We start from the raw sequence: 25,214 nt of genomic DNA on the forward strand, positions 1-25,214 counted from the left end.
CTATAAAAGAAGGGAGGAAATATCTCATAAATCACACCTTTACTTAAAAGTGAATATTTGCCGCTTCTCCCCTCTCTCTCTCTCTTTTCTCTCTCTTTTTAGGGTTTATAAAAATTAGGGTTTTCTAGGACGGAAATAACCAAGTTTTCGAAGAAAACTTGGTTATTTCCGCCCCTTCTCTTTCTATTCTGTTGTGTTTTTGCGTTAGATCTCAATAAACTACATAGTTTCAGTGTGGTAAGTACCACTATAGTGGGTTTGATTGTTTCGGTGTAGTAAGTACCCTATGGTGGGTTTGTTTTTAGTTAAGTTTTGTGTGCTTAGTTTATTTCAAGTTGTTTCTTTGGTAAAGATTTATGCGGGATCGAAGAGGATGTCAATCTTTCGACTACAATCAGACGAATCAGACGGAAATCATATTTGTCACGGCTACAACAGATCTATAGACCCTCTCGTCAACGAAGGTTGTAAATCGCAGCGATATAAAAGAGGGTATACAGAATGTTTGATATACTACGATCGTAGCTATGGTAAAAGAAAGTTTTTATTTGATTCAATTGTTATGTATTTGTTAGATTTAAATCTTTATGTAGATGTCGTATGACTTTTTTTATCAATGAATTAATTTGTTTATAAAAAAAAAAACTTAAAAGTGAATATTTTTTATTTGAAACAATTAGTTATCCTACCTAAGTGGTTCTTTGACATTGTTAACTGGTTTCCCATAGTCCATAGACCATGTTGTTCATATAATAGATCGATGAAACATTGAAACAGTACATAATGTAAAGGTTTGACACAAAGGTGTTATTTCTTCAATTATATACTACTACCTGTTTTGTCCAAAATATGAAAATTATGTCCGTAAATTATTATTATACATATCAAATCATTAACATCTAAGATTTGTCTCAAAATATATACTTATAAAATATCAACTTTTTTTAATTTTATTTTATATGAACTTGGATATATCCAGTGCCGGGGCTACGATTCCAATATGATAATGGGCCCTGTGCAATTTTTCAAAATAGGGCCCTGTATTTATTACTTTAATGAATATTCAGTTTTTATTAAACAAAAAACCTTCACTAGATTAATAAAATTTGCGGAAATGATAAACATAAAAAAGAAAAACACTAATGAAAATTTCAACAATAAATTAAGAAAAATATGGATAAAAGCTAATGAAAATTTGCATAATTTAATTAAAATTTTGGCAAAATTAAATTGAAAATACAATGAAATTAGAGAGAGAAACAACTCTATAATATTATCAACATATCAGGGTAACATTAAAAATTTAGTCGTTGAAAACGAGATTTGATAAGCAATTTGAATATGAAAGGTTTTTCGATATTTGGATGAGAAATAATGAAGAATGGATGAATCATGAATGTATTGGTGGTTTTTGTATTCCATTGTACATGGGAATCTTAAAAATAATTTACTGTAAAAAACCAAAAACAAAAGTAGTCGAAGCAAGCTGTCATATTTGGGAAAATCAAAATAGAATTTATTAGTTATGGGATTCGAACCATAGTTGTTGCCATATTTGCTCATCACCTTAATCAATACTCCAATTTTAGTATTTGTATACATTTAGGAAGCTAAATACCCTATATTTAAAATTTAAATTGGGGGCCCTGTTCCGTCGCTCACCCCGCACACCCCCAGAACCGGCCCTGGATATATCTATATATAGCTATCTATACTATATATTATAGATTTATATCTATCTATACTATATATTAAAAGGCGTTTCGAAATAAGTTTACATGACACGTGGCGCTCTGCATATTAGTTACTCAGTCTATGCGATTTTCACATACCTAAAAAAACGTGAAATATTGTTTGCATAAGGTTTAAACTCCTAACCTTGTGTTTAAACAATAGAGCATTTACCACTAAGACATGACATGTTTCATGTTATCATTGTGAAAATAAAATTTTTGAAATGCAAATATCATTAACATAGTAACCCGGGCATCGCCCGGACCCAAAACTAGTTAATTGTTTAAATATTGTATTAGAGTCCGTTCAATAATGAGTATAAAGAAGAACTTTTATTAACTCATATAGTATACGAAATATCTATTTTATTCTTACCACTTGTTACTTGTTAGTACTCCTTCCGTCCCTTTTTGTTTGCCCTATTTTCCTTTTTTTGATGTCCCTTTGAGGGGTGTGTTCTATTCATCTGGTTTTCACTTATTTTTTCTGAACTTATCTAAACTTAACTAAACTTATCAAAACTTAGTTTAGTTATAAGTTGTACTTGGTCAACCCTTATTTTTCATGAATTTATCTTATCTGAACATATATGGACTTATTTTTCCTGAAAAGTGGAAATAAGGTTAACAGAACAGTGCCTTAATATTGCACCATACCCTAAAATGGTAAATTTTCCATTTGGTATGTATTTATCTCTCTTTTCATGAGACCATTTTGTTATTCCATGTGCATTATTTAAACTTAGTTCTTAATAAAGTAAAATTTCTTTTACGGAGCACTAAAGAAAGGGACGGAGGGAGAGAGTATGACTCTACCACGTACTAGAGCTGTCAAAACGGTTACTCGAGTCGGGTTCGGGTCTGGTCATCTCGGGTCTCGGGTCATGAACTGGTCGGGTCGTGTCGGGTCATTTTATCACCGGGTGCAGGTCGGGTTCGGATCGGGTTCGGTCAGGTTGAAAATTTGTCGGGTCATGTCGGGTTATTTTTCTATTTCGGTTTAGGTCGGGTTCGGTTCGGGTTCGGGTCGGGTCTTTTTCTAGTCGGGTACCATTATGGGTTCGGGTCTTAACAAGTCGGGTCAAGTTCGAATCGGATAAATACCGGGTCGCTGAAAATTCAGGTCGGGTTCACTATCGGACACGGGTTAAGAACGGGTACGATAGCTATCAGGAATAGTCAAGTTTTAACCTTATAATTAACTTTTATAAATTTGGTTAAATTTGGTTTAACGCTTTTCACTTGTTCTAGATTAGGTAATCATAAAAAATATATTAACTTGATTTAAGTTATTATTTAGTTAGGTCAATAACAAATCGAGTTGTCAACAGGTCGCGTAAATTCAGGTAACGGGTTGTCACGAATTGAGTCAATAACATGTTTCGTCGGGTTATAATCGGTTTCGGATTGACATCAGGTCGGGTGTTGAATCGGGTTCGGGTCATTTTTCGGTCGGGTAAGCTAACTCGATTTTGTTATCGGTTATTTTTCGGTCGGGTATCAGGTTCGGGTCCGGGTCATGCATTAACATGTCGAAATCGGTCGTCGGTTTTAACGGGTTGGCTACGGTCGGGTTACGGGTTTCCTATTTTAACAAAATTTCGGGTCTCAGGTCGGGTCCGGGTCCTTAAAAATACAGGTCGGTTCAGGTCGATTTTTCGGGTCGGTTCAGTTTTTGACAGCTCTATCATGTACCAAAGGGTATTTGACATGGACTAGTAGTATTAGGAATTATGTACTCCGTATTTGAAATGAGATGATTCTTCACAATTTGGTGTCTATAATTAGAGACTATTAGAGGCATGACGCCAACAAAACATCAGTAAATGACGCAAAGCAGGTGGTGAAACTTTGGCAGAGTACGAAGACGTATGCACGTGCGTATTGCGACTAGTTTTACCTTTCAAAGAGTGCGGTGTGGACGTGTGGTTTTATCATGAAAATTTGACACTACCTATAGTCCTATACCCTTTGGGTATGACAACTTTTGTGTAAGACCACTTTTATTGCTTAACTAATTGGTTTCAATGCTTAATTAATTAATTTTAGTATGTACCTAATTAGTTTAATTGTTTAACTAATTGGTTTAATTGTACTAATTGGTTGTAGTGCTTAACTAATTAGTTCTAGTGCTTAATTAATTGATTCCATTGCTTAACTTGTATGACACCAAAACGGTCTTTTAGACCACTTTATATAAAAGTTTGTATTTGGGTATGGAATAGTTCCATACCGTGGAATTTGATTGGTTTAGATTGAATAATTCCATGTGGGGTTGCTAATTTAGATTTAAATTTAAATCACATGTGGGGTTGCTTTTGTGAAACAACCAATTAGAGCCCAAGGTATGAAACTATTCTATACACAAGGGGTATATGTATCAGCTTCCCTCTTTTCCTATTTCATGGTCTTCGGCAGTAGCCAGTAGGTACTAATCATCTTCCACGCCGAAATCAAACCAGACTTGCCCTAAATCTCATTCAATGCTAGTTTTGTGTAATGGTTGTGATTCATGGTCAAATTTATAAGGGATCACATTTCCAACAAAGTTAAGACAACCGAAAACAGATACATGTACAGATAGTCATAGAGCCACACAAGGTTTTTTATGCAAATGTTGATGCACTCTTTTCAAATATTAATACACCAGATACGTAACATGCGTGAAAATCATTTCTATTCATATTATGTTAAAGTCCGATTCACAAACCAAACTTTTACAAGTTCAATAAATCTCACACAACAAAGTACCTCCATTTACAAACAGGAGCAAACCAAACAAAGTGGGTGAAAATATGTACAGTGTTGATGTTCAACAATGAGGTTATTGTCAAATTATATCTGAATTTCAACGTATTGCAGAGGCTCCAAACTAAGTAGACCGCTTCCGCACCGTCCATCGGTGGGTACGGACTTCCACAGCTCTACTTCACCTCTCAGAAATTCAGTGTACAAAGAGTAAAAATGTCCTGCAAGAAGAAACAAAATTAATCCAAGATCTGATTTAAGTTAAATATCAAAACACCTGATATACAATGCATCAGTGACAAAAGTACTAACCTTAAAAGTTAAAAACTGCCGGGAACTACTTTAGTGTCCACGCTAAATCGAGTTCATCAAGATGACATTCAGCATTCTGATCGTGACTAAAAAAGCACCATGCTCATGAGTCATGACATGTCCTGATTCTTCAACCCCAACAAGAAAAGAACTAGAACAAATCTAAAGCCGACAACTTGATGACATATATACATGACTCAATGAAGAAATGGAAATTCATCCTATAGACCTTCGAAACCTCAGGAAAATCGAGGTTTTGACATCTCTATCCCGAAAAGAAAAGATTATTAGGTAGCAAAAACATGAAGCTGCTTGTGCACTGTGAAAGCTTGTCGAATCTCCAGATAATTATTCCTGTAATGCTCGAGGGAGAAACATAACTGCCTGATTGCCTCCCTTTTTCCTTCAGAGGCTTCCAACGTCAAGACTTTCTGTCTCTCAACCTCTTCTCTAAGTTCCTCATCTCTTGACCTTAATTCCTGCACCACTTTACTTGTCTCATCTTTTTCAGAAACCAACTGTTGCAGATGCTTTTCCATTTCAGCAACTCGGTCATTTCTTGCACTTAATTCAGTATTGATCTTTTCTTTTTCACTTGATAGGTTATCATATTTTAGCTTGAATGCATCGAGGTCACTTTCCATAATTTCTAGCCTATGTCTCTTTTCAGTAATATCTCCTTTCAGCTGTTCAATTTCATCATTTAATTTATTTTCCAAGGCCGCATGCTGAGATTCCAGAGAATGACAATTCATTTCCCATTCCCTAAGGTTCTCCTCCAAGCGAGTCTTTTCGTCAGTCAATCTAGTTATTTCAGCATGGAGCTGATACTTGCGATTCGCATCAGAGATCACTTCTTTCAGATCCCGAACCTCATTTTCGCGATCATTTAAACTGGTTTTGTACCTTGCGATCCTTTCTTGCATCTTGGCTGCCTGTCGTTTCTCAGACTCAATCCTTGCTTTCCATGTAACAGCTTCCTTCTGAGCCAATTTAAGTAGATCCTGCATTTTCCGCATATTGTCAGAGGAATCCCTGTTTTCCTTTCTTAATTGCGCAATCTCTTTGTCTAAAGCTTGGAGTCTCCCCTTTGTGATTCTCAACTCTTCTGACAGTGCCCGGATCTTTTGTTCGGGTTGAGAAATATCTACTTCTAATGTACTTTCATCAGTTTCCAGCTCAACCTCCTCTGTGGAAGTACTATTTTCTACCCCGGGATACTCATGCAGCGAATTGCTGGTGAACTCTGAGGTTGTAAACTTCAGGAGCTCTATTTTCAATTTAGCAATTTCTTCTTCTGATTGGTGGATTTTAACCTTTGCCATTTTCAGTTCTTCTTCATAATCTGCAGTCTTAGGATGCACATCATCAAAATTTCCACTTGTGCTTTTTCTCAAGGACCCATTACGATTCTCATGGTGTTGTACCTGCATCTTATCCACCTCACAACTCTCAGTTTCTGATTCCAAAGGCCTCGACTGCACCTCTTCTTCACCAGTGTAGGCAGTATTCACTGACATTCCAGTATAACTATAAAGAGAGGACACATCAGATTCTGAAAATTCTGTCTCAGAATCTGATATCGAAGGTGTTTCATCTCCTTTCGCAGATTGATCAAAGTTACTTTTCTTAGGACCAAGAAAAAAGTCAAATCCAGCAGCTCGAGGACCAGTTTTCCGATGAATAATCTTTTGTTCCTGAGAGGACCATACAGAAAACACATCAGCACTGGTGTCTGACCCCACGGACCCCTGTGATTGAAGGTCTGGTTGAAGGTTTTTCCGCACTTCTCCAGTCAAATGTTCGTAACGCTCAGCCAACGACTTGTACATCCGGTAGAACTCTTCTACATGAGATAGTAATTCAGGCCTCTTCTGATAATACATGTCAGCCTTTTTTGCTAATGAGTCTCCATCCCCTTCAATCAACTTTTGCATACGTTTATAATGTTGATCCATCTCTGCAGAAAAAGATCTTGTCATCATATTAATTATCTCAATTGTTTGGTTCTCACCATGCAGTGAGTTGCAAATGAATTCATCCACCAAAATCAAAACCAGAATTGCAATTATTTTGGTAATTCACTGAGCACAATACATAAACCATCATTCAGTTATAAGCTCATTTATCTAAACACCAGGACCAGGAGCATACCATTGAAAGTGTTATGTCTTTAGAGGTCATATAACAATGATTTTCCATTAAAAGGGTTCAAGTATTGTAATACATACAAAATGCAGATTCAAAAGCATTAAGATGCTATGAAGTCTTCCGTAAACAGAGGCAAATGTTGCTGGGTTAGGACGGTTCTTTAGACATAGAAATCAATTGCATATTTGCAATCTGGCCATCCAAATTTTTTGACAGCACCTCAGTATCTAGCTAACACATTTCTCGTGACAGTTTGTTCAGGAAAGCGGAGAAAAAGGAAAACATGAAGATGATGGCTCAAATCTCAAAGATCCCAAATCTCATGGTAGGGAAGGTTTTAAGTGGTGCTTGGGTTGCAAAGTGCAAACTAAGCCCTTGCCTGGCATTCCTCATAGACCACATCAGTCTTGGGGATGGGCTAGCTGGCCCTCCACTCCGATACCTAAAAAATATCGTCAAAGCATTTTATTTTGAGACATTAAGGGTGCGTTCTATTCACTTATCTGGAATTAACCTAACTTATCTGAACTTATTTAGTTGTCAATTGTACATGGGTAGCTTTATTTTTCCTGAACTTATTTTCTTGAATAAGTGGATATAAGGTGAACAGAACATGACCTACGTCCCAATTTTCATGGATGTACATATCTTTTCCACCATATTTTATGCAACATTAAAAATAAAAAAATAAAGAATTCGATTCTAGATAAGCCAGTATTGTGTAGTAAATCAGCTGGTATAACTAGCAGAAGTGGGTGATAAAAAAAATGCTTACAGGCAAGTGCATAAGTAACTCACCTTCTAAATTTTCTGCAAGCCATTTCGTGTTCCTTCCAACATGACTGTCCCACCACCAGGAATTTGCTTTCCTTGATTCCGGTCCTTTAAAAGGACTCTTTGAGCTTACCTAAGATCAATAGTCATCAATATCATGGCTATTCATATGAGCACTATGTAAAGCTGACATTAAAAATTCAACGCACAAAAGAAGCAAACTATGCTTTTGTTCCAAAATGTTTATGATGGTTGTTCGAAAATATTTATGATCAAAGAAAGCTCTGAATGACGAATGGATATCAAATATTTAAAAGAGACATCTCATAAATACAGTGTTTCACTTTCTAGAACTATGGAACATAAGAAAGAGCATTCGATGAGAAATAGTAGTACGATCAACACATACATGTAACCGTAAAAGCTAATAATTACGTTGTGGTCTTGTAGATTCCCATAATAGTAACTGGTCAAAGAAGAGTAGTATGGTAGCATCATAGCGTAGGCAGAACATACTCTTGAAATCATGGGCAGTGTATTAGAATGGACTATCTTCCGATCTACTAATTTGGTAGTCTTGACTCAATCATTTAGAGGTTAAAAGAAACTAATGTAAGATGGTCTAATGGACTGAGCTATCATTTGATAGGAAAATTTGCAAATTACTACCTTGGTTGTTTGTGAGTTTGTGAATTACTACCTACATCTTTAAAAGTAGTGAATTACTACCTATATCATTAATTATTGATGCAAATTACTACCTAATTGTCATGTAATCTATTTTCTCACCAATTAGTCAAGTAATAACACCATAATCTCCGTATACATTAAAGAGTTTATACAAGCAAGACAATAGAAAGTATACGTCCTTACCGATGAAGAAGCCATCTTTTTCAACTTGCTACTAGGGAGAAGAAGATCCAAAAATGGGAGTATGTCAAATCGGAACTTTCACCTGCAAATAGATTTAACAGCAAATAAGCATTTCAATTACTGAGCTTTACACAGGAAGACAGAAAGAATAAGAAAGGTCGCAATGTAGCACCATCACCCCATAACACCTACATTAACATAAATAGAAAACAGTGGTACATGCTATCAACCTTTCAGCGAGCCACTCTCACTCTTCCCAAGTTCCAAATCTTCCAATGCAAACTTTGACTGTAAATAGAATACTAAGTAGTTTGTAATATGTAGCATTAGCTTCTCAAAGATATTTTTGAACAATCTTCACGTGTATATTGTTGCAATCTGATTCTCACATAATCAGAACTGATATTCATTCTTTCTTTTTTTGGCAAGAACAAACCTATCATCACCAAAGAGATTTACATATATTTTGCAGCACAAAGCTACATTAAAGAATGGAATCTACAAACAACTAAAACAAAAGCTGGTAGAAAACGACTAAAATCAAAACCCCTCAGCAGTCACTGAAATAATAAAAGAAGCAGTAGCAGATCAACACTGTTTCTTTACCCTCCTTTAATGAAACTAGTCCAGAATTCAGCTATTCATATTCTTTCATGTAGATTGGCGCACTACAAAAGATCTAGAGGTTGTAAGTAAAAAATTCCAGTTCAACATATGTTCCAACTCTTCCAAGTATTAAGCAAATGTGTTCAAGCTTTTACAGAGTTCAAAAAAAAACTCCCACATTTAAGCAATGATGCTCTCAAGAGTATATAAACTTCAAAGATAATTTACATTCATAATAAAACTTTTTTTGTTGTTGCTAAGAAATAACGAGTTATAGAGCTCACCCAAAGCTTACTTGCAAACTATACATGCACGATTGTACATATTCATTAGTTAACTGTATCGCCAAAATATTTGTAAACCCAACCAAATATGAGTTTTACTACCAGAAACCCTATACTTTTGGCGAGAAATGCTAGTCGCCTACACAGACTTTAGAACATAACATTAGGTATATGTATATCCAAGAATATGTGCAATCTACAATCTACAGGACATAGGGGGTTGCAGGCTGGTGCTGTATTTTCTCCTTCAAATATTCATCAAATTACCTAATAATTTTAACTAAATGGTTGGTGCATGTATATAACTTTCTCTAATTCGTTGGTGCATGTATAATCGATTCATTTACTTCGATAATTTTCGTTTGGTTCTCATTGTTGTTAACTTTCAAACTTCTGAATGAAAAGCAATGGTGCCTGTATAATCTCAAGCTTCCGACGAAAATCAATTTCCTCCTACAATTGCACATATGCTTTCCATCTTGGCTTGCTATACTCATTATGCAATATCCTCCCACTACCCATTTTTCCCTTCATACTCCCTCCGTCTAGAATCAATAATCACGTTGATAGTGTAACCCAAACTACTAATGTAGAAATGCGACAACTAAATTAAGACGGAGGGAGTAATTAAATAATAATAACAACCTAATTAAAATAATAATACGGTGAAACACGTAGAGAACAGGTCCAATTAAACTCTTGGCAACGTCGCCGACTGCTACATGCGTGGCCTCCAAACAGAAGCGTGTGACCATGTCCGTCCACAATCAGTTTTCATATTCCTCATACAAACAATAATTAACTTAATTGTATCTTAATTCATAATTAAAAAATAGAAAGTATAATCTCAATCAAGAAAAGAACGTGCACGGTCAACTCAATGCAATGTGATTCCTTCCTAGAATTTGTCAATGACAACCACCCCACAATTAATTAATTTCACATTTCTGAAAAAATTCCGATCTCAGAAAATTACTGGAACTGTAGACAAGGGTATGTTTAGTTCACCGAACAGAAAAATGTCAAAAACAAAAGACGAGAACTTGCTTATGTAAATGTCAAAATTAAGAGAAATGCAATTCCATACATTAAAATAATAATTAAAAAAAAGTAATTGATGAAAGAAATCAACGAATTTCCCTATCAAAATGGTAAGAAATTAGCTAAAAAATACCCCAAAAGTCCTAAAAAGTAGAGCATTGTATTGCAACCGTCCTAAAATCTAGAGGGTAATTCCGAAGTTGCAAAATTAAACCCAGAAAAAACACAAAAATGATGGGTTTTAGTGGAATTATATGTTTAAAAAAACAAAAGGAAAGAAACAAAAGTCCAATAATTCGAATTATAATGACAAAATAAGAGCATAATGATAACAAAAAGGAGAAAAGTGCGGAATAGAAGATTTTATAAATAGAAAAAAGAACCTGGAAAATTCAAAATCAGTTGCGAAGCTTGGTTAGTAGTTGCATTCTGGGATGAAAATAGGGATAGATAATCAGATAGAAGCTCTTCAAATCAAACTTTGAGGAGAAGAGAGAGAAAGAGGAGAGAGGAAGAGGGTTCCGCGCTTAATTAGCTTTCCTTTTTGTAAGAGACTCTCCCTCTTCTCTTGTCTGTCACCCTTTCTGAATTTGGCCCTTTCTTACGGAAAAGATATTTAAAATTCAAGAGCCCTTTTTCACTCGGTCAACTTTACTCGTTTTCCTGTTTTTTCCCACCATTTTATGTTGTTTCTTTAAGATAAAAAAATTAATAAGGGAAGAATAATGAATTGACAAATAAAAACCAATTTGATATTCTTTTATTTTTTTTCTATATGGTATATGAATTATTCTCATGTCATCATCACTTAACCTTTTGGTTGAATTAGTAATTAGAGGTTTTTAGGTGACAGTTAAGTCATTTAGTTTGAGTTAAGATCTAGTCATATTCGAATCAAGTACTCCCTCCGTCTCTTTTTGTTTTTACGTTTAGTATTTTTCACGCGTTTTAACGATTAATTAATTTGCATCGAGATTCCTTAATTTTTTTATTTAAATTAACAAGATAAATTACGTTTATTTATAATATTTTCACTTTTATCAAAATTCTGATATTGGGAAATGAGAAAAGTTAATGACCCAATGAATTTAATTGGTTAAAATAATAATTGGACACAATTTTTGATAAAATACTAAGTCATTTATGTGATAATATAAAAGGAAATGTAAAGAACATTTTAAAATATCCAAAAAGGAAAACGTAAAAAACAAAAAGAGACGGAGGGAGTAACTAATATTCAATTAGTTACTTTCAAAGAAACACAAAAAGTTATTAGTTTGTTTTATAATTTAAAAAAAAAAAAAATTGAAGTGAAAGATTAATTCAGAATGGGCTAATTTCATATTAAGTGGAACTTTGTCACTTTTTGAATATGAGTATGGCGATGCTTGAATATGAGAATGGTGATATGATCAAATTTTACAATTTTACCATGTCTAATTATGAATGTTGAGCCGATAAATAACACGAAGTAAAATAGAACCACGTGAAAAAGTACTTAAATTAGTTTTGGATTGAAATAAACCTTGTGTCCTTGTGAAGGTACGAAGTAGAAGAGAAGCAACATAGAAAAAGGGTTCATGCGAAAGAATAGACTCATAGAGTATATATTAATTATTAAGTAATAGTTGAATCAGTGTTTCGTTTGTTTTATTCTAAGTCGGATTTTGCCAAGTATTGGTACTAAAAATTCCCCACAACCAAACGTAAATAAGTTTGTCCCATAAAAACTAAAAAAGAAAAAAATCATATTAATTGATAAAGAGTATATAAAAATGAATAGGAAAATAAAAATAAAAAAGTTTAAAAAAATGGGAATGAATGAGTATGTGAGTATCGTTGTCCATGTGACTTGTTCTGTCTGTAGTTACTTGTGACCAGTTGGGGTGTCATTATAACACCAAAATTCTGCATTTGTGCATCGCATTCATTTGCTACTTGCTCACCATTACACCAATTGACTAATTGACATACCACACCGGCCATTTACATAAGCTCTAAAGTCTAAACTATATTAAGTTCTTGATCTTCACCTGGTTTAATCTGATATAATTTTTTCTGGTTTATTACTCTATTATAGATTTATAGTACTGCAGTTGATCTGTTTTGATTATTTTGGTATAAGGGCTTTTTTTTTAAGAAAAATATGGATTTGTTATGACCTAGCTAGAGCTGGTTTGATTTTTTCTTATTTAATCTGGTATGTTTTAATTTTAACTAACAAGAATAAAAGTAATCAAAGTCCAGTAAGTAGATCAAATTAGTAACAATTGTATAAGACTGAATCAAAGTTTATAAAATTCTTTTTATTTTTAGTGAATATTGATAATTGAACCATGTCAGTTCACAAATGACTTATCCCACATTATAGAGTTACGAAAATGGATATTTACTCCCTCCGTTTTAGGAGTTACACTTATAATTTTTGGCCGTATTTTATTAGGAGTCACACTTTCATTTTTAGTAACTTTTCTATATCATCTTCTAATTATTTAATATATCAATTTCCTCTAGGAATCACCACTGTAATAAACTCTCTCTACTTTGATCAAAATACTTTTTCCCATCACATTTTTCCTATTTGTTTATGACTCCCTCTCCCGCTTATTTTATTATTTTTATTAGATTTAACTCTCTTTCCTTAATACGCTTGTCGATCAACATGTGTCTCCTAATAAAATACGGAGAGAGTACTGCAGAGTACTTCGTGACTACTTTATTTGTCACATGTTAATCAATTAGTTTGTCACTTATTATGAAATATGATTATGTTAAGGAGTATAAGTTATGCTTATATGTTGACATAAATGTGAAACTTTTAAAGAGACAACTTATTTTTTTTTTAATCCCTAAATAACAATGAAAAGTATTAATTATGTTTTATCATTATAGGAGAAATGAATATGAGTAATTAGTATTGATCTATATACACGACTTTTGTTATGCATGGTGACTTTAATTTTTCAATTCACTGTGAAGTGATATTAATGACACACCACTTACCTGAGATGTGTCCAAATGAGTTTTCCAATTCATCATATGACTAAAAGAGTATATGTATTTTATTTCGTCTTTTACTAAGAAATAATAAAAATATTGTAATATAAGTTGGTATAGTATTTGAAAATTAAAAGAAATAAAAAACTGTAATTTAAAATAAAAATAAGGAAACAACAACTCGTTACCTGGATAAATTTGCAAAACGAGCCTGGAAAATGGTTCCAATGAGAAAAAGAGAGAGAGAAAATCGTTGAATTGAAGAATAAAATCAAGGGCATGGTTATACAGTATGAAATTAGAAGATGAAGGGGCTTAGAATTTATTGGAGGTGAAGGAGCCTACTATTTTTTTGGATTGAATATAATGGAAGAATGAAAATAAGGATATTAATATATAGTGTGAATTAGAAGATGAAGAAGTATGGAATTTATTGGAGGTGAAGAGGCAGAATTTTTTTGGTATATAGCAAAGACACATGAAATTAAAAGAAAATAAAATGTGAAGATGTTTTCAAAGAGCGACAAATGTCACTCTATATTTCTTGCAAAGTTTCCTGCTATTATATAGTAGTACATATGTATTGATCTCTATTTTATAAGGGGACTCATGAAGTTATTAACGTATATGATCTTTTAGGGTCCCGTATAGAATAAAGTATAATACCCACAATGACAAATAAATAAGTCAAAATTGTATTTAATAAATAAAAAATAAAAACTTATTTGGGATAATTAGTCAAATAACATGAAAGGAAAATAAGTAATAAAAGAGAAAAAAAAAAAAAAAAGTCAAACAATTACTCCTTCATCCTCTCCACCATAACATATACTTTTTTGAGGGAATTCCACAACATATGTTTGTTAATGCTAATAATTTGGGAAAAAAGAACGATACATAAACAACTGCTGATCAAGTTTATTGTGAAAAATAAAACAGATTAGGCAAACGTCACTTTAATTTGAAACCCTTATAATCGCACACATCGTGTGAATATGAGAAAATATTGTGTTTCACTTTATTATTACATTACTGCACTGGTTCGATGTTTGCAAAATATGCAAGCGTCAAATTTCTTTAGCTTTTGAATAATTTTTTTACATAGTATTTCAGGTTTAATTGTAATAACACAAATCTTCTTCTTATATTCTCATGCATTTTGTCCATATAATTTTCTAACATATTATTTCAAGTTAAAGTATGCAACGATTATCAAAAAAAAAAAAAGTATGCAATAACACAACTCTGCTTCTACATTGGCACATATCGTGTGCATATAAGACTAGCATAAAGTATTATAATACCACTTGAAATTTATATGATTATTATTTTTGACGGGGAAGAATAATATCATTAGTAATTAGCCATACGGCATCTACAAAGATACATATGATCTGCATGCATACCACAGATTCAAAGAAAATACATATAACTGTTACAATCAAAACAATTATTATTCTGCATTCTAAAGCACATCTCGTATTCCACCACTTCTGCATTCTAAAGAAATTTATATGATTATGATTGTTCATATAATAATCGAGAACGGACTTTCAAGCTTTCATTACGTGCATAAATACTACTCAATACAATATTATTATAATAACATTTTATTAATCCTACTCCATAAATACCGCAAATTTGATGGTGCAGGCGTGTGCATCGTGCTCTTGGTGCACTGGTATTAAAACGACAGCCATTAAATACAAAACGCGCGTTTTTTATTAAATCTGGAGAAGAAAAGAACATCTTTTGTTGAACAAAAGAACAAACGAATTTTTTTTGTTAAAATAAATAACTAAAGAATGCTTTGTTCTATTCCGCTGTGTTTTATTATGTTATTTTATTTTCGCTTCTTTTTGCGGGTATATATTCCTGTATTTTTCATAATTTTGAAATCAGAATTTGTGAAGAGGAGAGAGAAACTGTGAAGAGGAGAGAGAAACTATGATAAATTGTAAATTTGATTTTTGAGAGAGAAAGTAATGGAAAATTCTCAGACATTGGTTGATTTTTCTACTTCAATATCAAATTCTATTGATTCTTCCTTTTCAAATTTGAATTCCTCAGCTGATAATCAGATTTGTGAAGGTCATTTTTCAATTTTTTTTAATAACGAATTACATGTTTTGATGATTTTGATTTCGCAGTTATCTGATTTCTCAATTACTTTGATTAATGTATTTAGATTATATATTTTGATGATTTTGATGATTATGATTTCGCAATTACTTCGCAATTATTTCGCAGTTCTTTTGGTACTGTTTTGAAATTCTTTATAGTTGTTCGTTTCTCTATATTAATATGTTCGTTTAGGCTTTGTTGTTGTTCTTTTATGTACTGGTAATGTTCTTTGTGTCTTTTATTAGTATTCATGCAGATTTTGAATGTTCTTTTCTTTAACTTTTGTTGTTCTTTCTCATTTGTTGCTTTTTCCCCCATGTAGTTTTCTGTTTTTATTAATTTTGAGTTTCTTGTTTTTTATTTATGGTTTATGTTCTTTTTAGGTTTTTTAACGTTTTTTTTTAATTTTTCAAGTATTATTATCAATATTTGATTATCTTGTTCTATTTATCCTGCATTTTTCTCATGATGTTTTTTTTATAAAATTTTAAATGAGAACGAATATGTTCTTTTCATATTTGTACCAAAAAAACAAGTGCACCGTTCTGATTATGAACCCTGCTTATATTTCTTCTCCTTCCTCCTCTTTTTTTATTTTTTATTTTTTTTTATTTTTCATTTTCTATAGATATAATATTTCTCCTATTGAATTCAATCATTTCTTATTTTAGAAAAATATTTTAGAGAGAGAAAGAGGAGAGGTTTTATTTTCTCTCAACAAAAGAGAGATTTTATGAGAGAGAAAGTTCGAAATACATTTTCTCCTCCTTCTCTCTCTAACATATGATTTTAATTGAATTTCGTTTATCGAAAACTAGCTAATTAAGCAAAATAGTAGTTTATTTTCGCTAGTTTTTGTATTTTTTTTATCAATTCAAAGATATCGATGCTGCTAATGAATGTGCATCGAGTGATTGAGGTACACTTCCTTGTTCTTATTTCTATGTTCTTTTTAAATTCTAATGTTCTTTTTTATAACATATTGTTTATGTGTCATCAGCATTGTTTGTTCTTTTATATCATCAGTAATTGTTCTTTTACATATTTACAGTGTTGTGTTGAGTTATTTTTTATAAAAAAAAGAAATTAAAACATATTTTTAATCTTAAAAATAAATTGTATTAGAAGTACAATAACAACTTTTAAAAGAAAATACATATAATTCTTTCTTTGAAATATAATTTTCATCCTTTCAAGTATCGTCGTTTTATTAAAAGAACAAAAAGACCTTTTAAAAGAACATTAATCTTAAAAATAATGTTGTTCTTTTTTCCAAACTTTGTGGTTCTTTTTCATTTACATTCTTTAAATAAAATTGTTCTTTTGTTGTTATTTTACTTTTGTTTATTGTTCTTTTCTGTTACTTTTGTTGTTCTTTCTCATATGTTACTTTTTCCCAATGTAGGGTACGTTCTGTTCACCTTGAAAAAATAAGTTTCAGGGCCAATAAGTTCAGATAAGTTCAGATAAGTTCCAATAAGTTTCAATAAGTTCAGATAAGTTCAGATAAGTTCCAATAAGTTCAGATAAGTTCAGATAAATTTCAATAAGTTTCAATAAGTTCCAATAAGTTCCAATATTAATAATAATATTATTTATTATTATTAATTATTATTATTAATATTATTATTGATTATTAATTATTAATTATCAATTATTAATTATTAATTATTAATTATTAATTATTAATTATTAATTATTAATTATTAATTATTAATTATTAATTATTAATTATTAATTATTAATTATTAATTATTAATTATTAATTATTAATTATTAATTATTAATTATTAATTATTAATTATTAATTATTAATTATTAATTATTAATTATTAATTATTAATTATTAATTATTAATTATTAATTATTAATTATTAATTATTAATTATTAATTATTAATTATTAATTATTAATTATTAATTATTAATTATTAATTATTAATTATTAATTATTAATTATTAATTATTAATTATTAATTATTAATTAATTAATTATTAATTATTAATTATTAATTATTAATTATTAATTATTAATTATTAATTATTAATTATTATTATTAATTATTAATTATTAATTATTAATTATTAATTATTAATTATTAATTATTAATTATTAATTATCAATTATCAATTATCAATTATCAATTATCAATTATCAATTATCAATTATCAATTATCAATTATCAATTATCAATTATCAATTATCAATTATTAATTATTAATTATTAATTATTAATTATTTATGATAATTATTAATTATTAATTATAATTATTTCATTATTAATTATTAATTATTAAATATTCATTATTAATTATTAATATTAATTAATTAATTATTAATTATTAATTATTAATTATTAATTATTAATTCTTAATTATTAATTATTATTATTAATTATAATTATTAATTATTAATTATTAATTATTAATTATTATAATTAATAATTATTGTTATTGTTTATTGTTTATTGTTTATGTTTATTGTTTATTGTTATTTATATTATTTATTGTTTATTGTTTATTAATTTATTTGTTTATTGTTTATTGTTTATTGTTTATGGTTTATTATTTATTATTATTGTTATTGTTTATTGTTTCTTGTTTATTGTTTATTATTATTATTATTATTTATATTATTATTTATTTTATTGTTTATTATTATTAGTTATATTTATTATTGTATTATTTATTATTATTATTATTATTATTATTATTATTTATTATTTATTATTTATTATTTATTATTATTATTTATTATTTATTATTTATTATTTATTATTATTATTTATTATTTATTATTTATTATTTATTATTTATTATTTATTATTTATTATTTATTATTTATTATTTATTATTTATTATTTATTATTTATTATTTATTATTTATTATTTATTATTTATTATTTATTATTTATTATTTATTATTTATTATTTATTATTTATTATTTATTATTTATTATTTATTATTTATTATTATTATTTATTATTTATTATTTATTATTATTTATTATTTATTATTTATTATTTATTATTTATTATTTATTATTTATTATTTATTATTTATTATTTATTATTTATTATTTATTATTTATTATTTATTATTATTATTTATTATTTATTATTTATTATTTATTATTTATTATTTATTATTAATTATTAATTATTAATTATTAATTATTATTATTATTGTTAATTGTTAATTGTTAATTGTTAATTATTAATTATTAATTATTATTTATTATTTATTATTTATTATTTATTATTTATTATTTATTATTTATTATTTATTATTTATTATTTATTATTTATTATTTATTATTTATTATTTATTATTTATTATTAATTATTTATTATTTATTATTAATTATTAATTAATAATTATTAATTATTAATTATTAATTATTAATTATTAATTATTAGTTATTAGTTATTAATTATGAATTATTAATTGTTAATTGTTAATTATTAATTGTCAATTATTAATTGTTAATTATTAATTATTAATTATTAATAATATGTTTCACGAAGTTCCAATAAGTTTCAATAAGTTCTGATAAGTTCAGGTAAGTTCCAATAAGTTTCAATAAGTTCCAATAAGTTCAGATAAGTTCAGATCTGATAAGTTCAAATCAGATTAGTTCAGATAAGATCAGATAAGTTCAGATAAGATCAGATAAGTTCAGATAAGTTCAGATAAGTTCAGGTTAAATAAGTTGAACAAAACGCACCTGTAGTTTTCTGTTTTTATTAATTTGAGTTTTTTGTTCTTTTATTTTTAACGGTTTATGTTCTTTTTAGGTTTTTTGACGTTTTTATTTTTTATTTTTCACGTATATCAATATTTGATTATCTTGTTCTATTTGTCCTGCATTTTTCTCATGATGTTCTTTTTATAAAATTTTAAATGAGAACGAATATGTTCTTTTCATATTTGTACCTTTTGTCTGATTTGTTAATATTAGTGTTTTACTTGATATGTTCTTTTCAGGTTTTTGTTAATGTTCTTTTCAGGTTTTTGTTAATGTTCTTTTAATTTACTTTATTATGTTCTTTCTGGTTTTTTATGTTGTTTTTTTTTGTTGCATTTTTCACATGATGTTCTTTTTGAAAAATAGTTGTTTTTTTGATAATTTATCAGGAGAGAGAATATATTCTTTTCGTTTTTTCCCGTTCTTTGGTTTTTTAATATTAGTGTTTTTTTTCAGGTTTTGGTTAATGTTCTTTTCATTTACTCTATCATGTTCTTTCTAATTTTTGTTGTTTTTCTGTTGCATTTTTCACATGATGTTCTTTTTGAAAAATAGTTGTTCTTTTTATAGTTTATCAGGAGAGAGAATATATTCTTTTCGTTTTTTTACCTTTTCTTTGGTTTTTTAACATTAGTGATCTACGTGCAGGCCCCTGCACCATCTGCGCGTTGCATAAATACTACTCCCTCCATTCCTTTTTGTTCTTCCCATTTCCTTTTTTAGCATTTCTTTTTGTTCTTCCCCTACTGAATCTTTACTATTTTTGGCCATAGTTTTTTTACCAATTTACCCTAAGATTCCCCACTATTTACCAAAAAACCCTAAGATTCTACACTTTTTCTACCATCTTTTTCCCCACCACCCTTATTTAATTATTTTCCCATTTCCCATAACCCCACCCACTACCCGTCTCTTTCAATTCTCTCTCATTCGCTTCACCCCCCTCTCCCACCTCTCTGATTTCTCTCTCTCTCTTCATTTTCTCTCTCCTTCATTTTCTCTCTATTCATTTCTTGCTCTGTTTCTCTCCTCCTCTACGTTTTTCAATCTCTCTCCTCCAAAACATCTCTCTGTTCTTCATATTTGGATGTGAGGTCGCCGCCACCACCACAACCAAACCTCCGCCGCCGAAACCACTCTCCGTTAAAGTCGTAAAATACGGAAATATGGCTTTAGATGGTGAAATTCGACTATAAAAACTCTAGATCTAGAGTTTTCATGGTCGAATTTGACCTCTAAATCCTTAAAATCGTGAGTGATAGTAAGGATCAAGTGGGTATTAATTTTTTTTGTATTTTTTTGTCGAATTTTCTGGGTGGTTTTTGTCGAGTTTTAGGTTGATTTTCGTCGATTTTTTCGGTTGATTTTCGATGATTTTTTGGCAGATTTTTTGGGTTGTATTTGGTCTATTTTTGGGTTAAATTTGGTCGAATTTGGTGGTTGATTTTGGGTTGAATTTGGGTAGAAATTTTTCGCATTTCTGTGTTGAATTTGGGTTGAATTTGCTCGATATTTGGTTGAATTTATTCGATTTTCTGGGTTGAAATAGTTCGATTTGGGTTGAATTTGTTGTTCGATTTTCTCGGTTTAATTTGGGTTGAACTTGTTCGTATTTCTGGGTTTAATTTGGGTTGATTTTTGTTGAATTTTGGGTTGATGTTGCTCGATTTTTTATTCGATTTTGGTTGAAATCTGGGTTAATTTGTCGATTTTGTCGATTTCTGGGTTGATAAATCGATTTTCTTGGTTGATTGCTGTCGATGAAGATAGTTTGTCGATTTTGGTTGAATATTCTGGGTACAATTTGTTCGTCGATTTTGGTTGAATATTCTGGATACAATTTGTTCGTTGATTTTGGTTGAATATTCTGGGTATTCTGGCCTTCTGGGTATTCGAAATTCTGGGTTTAATTTCTTACAAATTCTGGGTTTAATTTCCATTTATCTTATTTCTTTAATATTTTCTCTCTCTTCACTTTATTTTAAATATATAATTTCTTACACCCAATCATTACTCATATCCCAATACAAACCAAGATTCAGTTTTCTTAAACCACACCCAACATTCTTTAGGGGAAGAACAAAAGGGAATGGAGGGAGTACTCCGTAAATATTGCAGTATTCATATTTTCATGGTTTCTAATGTAAAATTTTGACTTTTAATATCTTTAATTTAAAATTACAAAATTTAATATTTTGAATTATATAAAGATACGAATATAATTAGGCCACCATAACTATATTTTCCTTACATAAAAGTAACAATTAACCATGTACGCGAGATTAGTGTAAATAATGTATAATCTAAATATTACAACAGAAAGAACAAAAGAAGTGTAACAATGCTATTAAGATCCATAGTTACTACTCCGTACATGAAAAAGAAAAAGAATGATACTCCTCTGATTCTTATTGATCTTCCTGTTTTGACTGTACACATTTGCTAATGCATATATATGACCATTAATATCTTTAATTTAGTGTTAGTTTAAATTATAAAAAAATGATATTCTTAAAGCACCCATTGAGATGAATCAAACAATACACCACATGACTATGTTTTTTCTTATATATTGGGAATAAATTAGTAGATTCTCGTAAATTCTAAATAGTTGCAAGATTCCAAACAGGAAAAACAATCAGAAATTGAGGGTATACTTCTAAGAAATATATAGTTCTTACATAAATATAAAATCATGCAACAACCCCCTTAAGAAACTAGCTAGGGCAATGAAGTAATTAAGTTACCAATAAAATACAAATTCTTGTAAAATATTGTCTAACATTTATTCCCTTTGTCCCGGAATATTTGCACCATTTTCCTTGTAAAGTCGTCCTGGATTACTTGTACTGTTTTTATAAATGGTAAAATTTTATTAATATTATATCAACTACCCCCTTCACATGTCACTTTGTGGTCCCATGCACCCTCTCCCTACCCCCTTTAAAAAGTTGACACATATCCCTATCTATTATTAAAAAATACCCCACTATTAACTACCATCTAATTAAATAATAAGTCAATTACTTTGTATTAAACTCAGTGCCGATCAAACCGGTTCAAATATTCCGGGATGGAGGGAGTAGTTAATAGTCAAACCATAAGCCACATCACTCACCTCTTATTCAGTTGACATACTAATGACGACATAATAAGCATGGTGTGACATCTAATACATTAACCAATGATGTCTTGGCCTAATGGTTAAGACTTAGAGTATGTGTACAATAGGTTTTAAGTTCGGATTCCCCGTCCTCATTTGTAATTTATATATCTTTTATGACTCATTCGTAAAAAGAAAAAACAAGTTAAATACAGTAAGTATCAATCTTATAGGAGAATAGATGTCAATAAAACGAAGATACATAGTAATGTATTATTACCTCCGTTTCATAAAGTAAGACAAATTGAGTGAAAAATTGTAAATATTGTGGGTTAAAAAAATATAAGGTAGTCAATTTTCATATCAATAATTAGAATAAAACAAAATGTAAAGAATATTATGAAACGGACTAAAACGGAAGAATTATTTTAAAACGGAGGTAGTAGTTGACAAATTTTCTAGCGGACCTTCTTGCACGTACCAAGTCTAACCTCACCACGAGTGATAACTCCAACTAAGCCCAATTTGCGCATGGCCGGCCCAATTTTATTCTTAAATATATTTTCGTTGGAAGCAGCTCTTATAACAATGTTCCTAGTCAAAGGATGAAAAGCTAATTGTTGATCAACTTCAAGAACACCTTCACCTTTCAATATTCTCTTGAAGAAACCATTGTCCATTCTGAATTCACTTCTTTTGGTTTGGTCAAGGAATGTTTCCTTGCTAGAGATGAAGTTGCGGGGACATGTTTTCTGTAGGGAAACGCGCAAGAGGCGAGACATGGAAGGGTCTGATCTCCCGCTGTTGCGGAAGTTGTATAGACGGTCTTGAAATGTGGCGCAATGTGCAGTTCCAACAGTATGGCAACCTGTTTATGAATGTGTGATCATTAGTTTGTGCTTAATATTTGAGCGTAACAATTTATCTACTTAATTAAATAATTAGGTAGTACATGCTTATATTCATCTTGTGTCAACTTCTCCTCGTGATCGTACGGTATTTGTTTTTTTCTTATAAAAGTAAGGAAAAATGAAGATTATGAAATTCTTTTTACGAGGGAGACTTAATGCAACCATTGAATTGAACAATTGTACTAATGAACCGAAAAGAAAAGGAAAGAAAATTACCCAAAAGGTAAACGAAGTCCTCTGTGTTTAGGCCATGTTGAGCAAACACTTGAACGGCTTGGGGAATGGGCATACTTGGCCCTGGAAGCGATTGAAGTGCATCGTTCGCACGTGAAATGCGACCATCTTTTCTTCCAGTTTCCACTGAGTACCAAGATGCTCCACCCTACGGAGTACGGAGTAGGAAAAAAGCAAATTAAGGAAATGACTAATAAATAATAATGTATGTTATTTTTATATGAATTATTTCAATTGCATATGCCATATCATATCATATGACTTGTTATTTATGATATTATTTTTGTTATAACAGATGCAAAGAAAGATTAAATAACGTAAATAAAGGAACGTAGAGATTTAACGTGGTTCACTAACAATGTGTTAGCAACGTCCACAGGCAGAGGGAAAGAAAGTTTTATTGATCTTGCGGAGTACAAATTACAGAATACGACTAGGTTATGTACTAAAGAGTTTATATAGTACTCTCTAGACAGATGCGGAAAAGCCCATAAAATATGCTTAAAACAGATAACCCTAATACAGAATAACAGATCTCAATCGACATTATTTAACAGTTTATTCTCATAAAAATAAAAAGATTTACCAAAAATGTAGCAGCTCTAGCAGCTAGGACAATAATATCAGCACAAGAGACAACTCCGGGGCATTGTCTATCGAGAGCAACCTTTGCCTCTTCGACGATATCATAACCATCAACACTTTGATTTGGAGGTGCTGTTTTCTCGCTGCCTTGGCCCTCCAGCAAAATTGATGCATCACAACCCTTCAATTTTCACGCATAAAAAAACCAACACATCGATATCAAGCCGTACGTTAACCACATAACAAGGCTAGTATATTTAAACAATGAACATCGATTATTGATCACACCATGCACGTACCCTGATGAAGCAATCATGGAACTGCAAGCGGATGAGAGCAGCAACAGTATGTTTTTCTTGAATAAAATGCTTCTTGACAATGAAGAAAACGAAGGCCTCAACGTCGACTTTGCGACATTTGTTGTTGTAGTACCCAAATCGGAGTTGTCCGTAACACTCCCCTACAAGGGTCATTAAAAGGAGCCCAATGGCTAGTGCTGCTGTCCAACATTTCACCCTTGCCATTTCCTCCTCAATTCTTCTTGTATTCATTTTTGTTAATCCATGCTTAGATAATTCTTTTGACAGGTTCAATGTAGTTGGTCTTTAGGTACGTATTCCTTAATGATCGAATTAGCGTGTTAGTTTAGTTTTCATATTCCACTACACAAGAGAGGGGTGAATTTATTAAGAGTTCGGTCCAATATGAGTTCAATTATATAAAGGTTATTTCTAGTTCATTTCACATTGTTCTTTTCATGACTTTATATATAAGGTGGATAGATATAAATCTATTAAGTCCGGATCGATTGAATTTTAATTATAATTTTAATACTACATTTCTAATACAAAGTGCTAATTAAGGGCAATAACTATAGGTGGTGTTTCGGGGTTGAAACGATGGTAGGAGCGTCCTTGATATCTTGAGTCCCGGTCACGTACGATGTCTGCAAGATGAACTCCGGGCTAAGGGGGGGTCCCCGAGGCGGAG

At 30.4% G+C, this 25,214-nt stretch overlaps 2 protein-coding genes across 4 annotated transcripts; both read right to left on the bottom strand.

Moving 5' to 3' along the window:
• Positions 1-4,388: 4,388 nt before the first annotated feature.
• On the bottom strand, positions 4,389-11,186 carry LOC110797394 (protein NETWORKED 4A). 3 transcript variants are annotated; one of them, XM_022002506.2, is made up of 5 exons: positions 10,906-11,186; positions 8,592-8,673; positions 7,743-7,851; positions 4,794-6,753; positions 4,389-4,702 (listed from the first exon to the last, which is right to left on the bottom strand). In XM_022002506.2, the coding sequence occupies exons 2-4, from the start codon at positions 8,604-8,606 to the stop codon at positions 5,081-5,083; spliced, it is 1,797 nt and encodes a 598-aa protein (XP_021858198.1). In that variant the 5' UTR covers positions 8,607-8,673; positions 10,906-11,186; the 3' UTR covers positions 4,389-4,702; positions 4,794-5,080. The 3 variants fall into 3 exon arrangements, with proteins under 3 accessions (XP_021858198.1, XP_021858200.1, XP_021858199.1); XM_022002508.2 differs by having other exon boundaries at positions 7,743-7,846; positions 10,906-11,122; XM_022002507.2 differs by lacking the exon at positions 10,906-11,186 and adding an exon at positions 10,127-10,833.
• Positions 11,187-22,798: 11,612 nt separating this feature from the next.
• LOC110797383 (peroxidase 57-like) lies at positions 22,799-24,933 on the bottom strand. Its single transcript, XM_022002494.2, has 4 exons — positions 24,524-24,933; positions 24,226-24,405; positions 23,622-23,787; positions 22,799-23,362 (listed from the first exon to the last, which is right to left on the bottom strand). The coding sequence occupies exons 1-4, from the start codon at positions 24,773-24,775 to the stop codon at positions 22,953-22,955; spliced, it is 1,008 nt and encodes a 335-aa protein (XP_021858186.2). The 5' UTR covers positions 24,776-24,933; the 3' UTR covers positions 22,799-22,952.
• Positions 24,934-25,214: the final 281 nt, after the last annotated feature.

Source organism: Spinacia oleracea, chromosome 6 (assembly GCF_020520425.1).
Source record: "Spinacia oleracea cultivar Varoflay chromosome 6, BTI_SOV_V1, whole genome shotgun sequence".
Taxonomy (NCBI): Eukaryota; Viridiplantae; Streptophyta; class Magnoliopsida; order Caryophyllales; family Amaranthaceae; genus Spinacia; species Spinacia oleracea.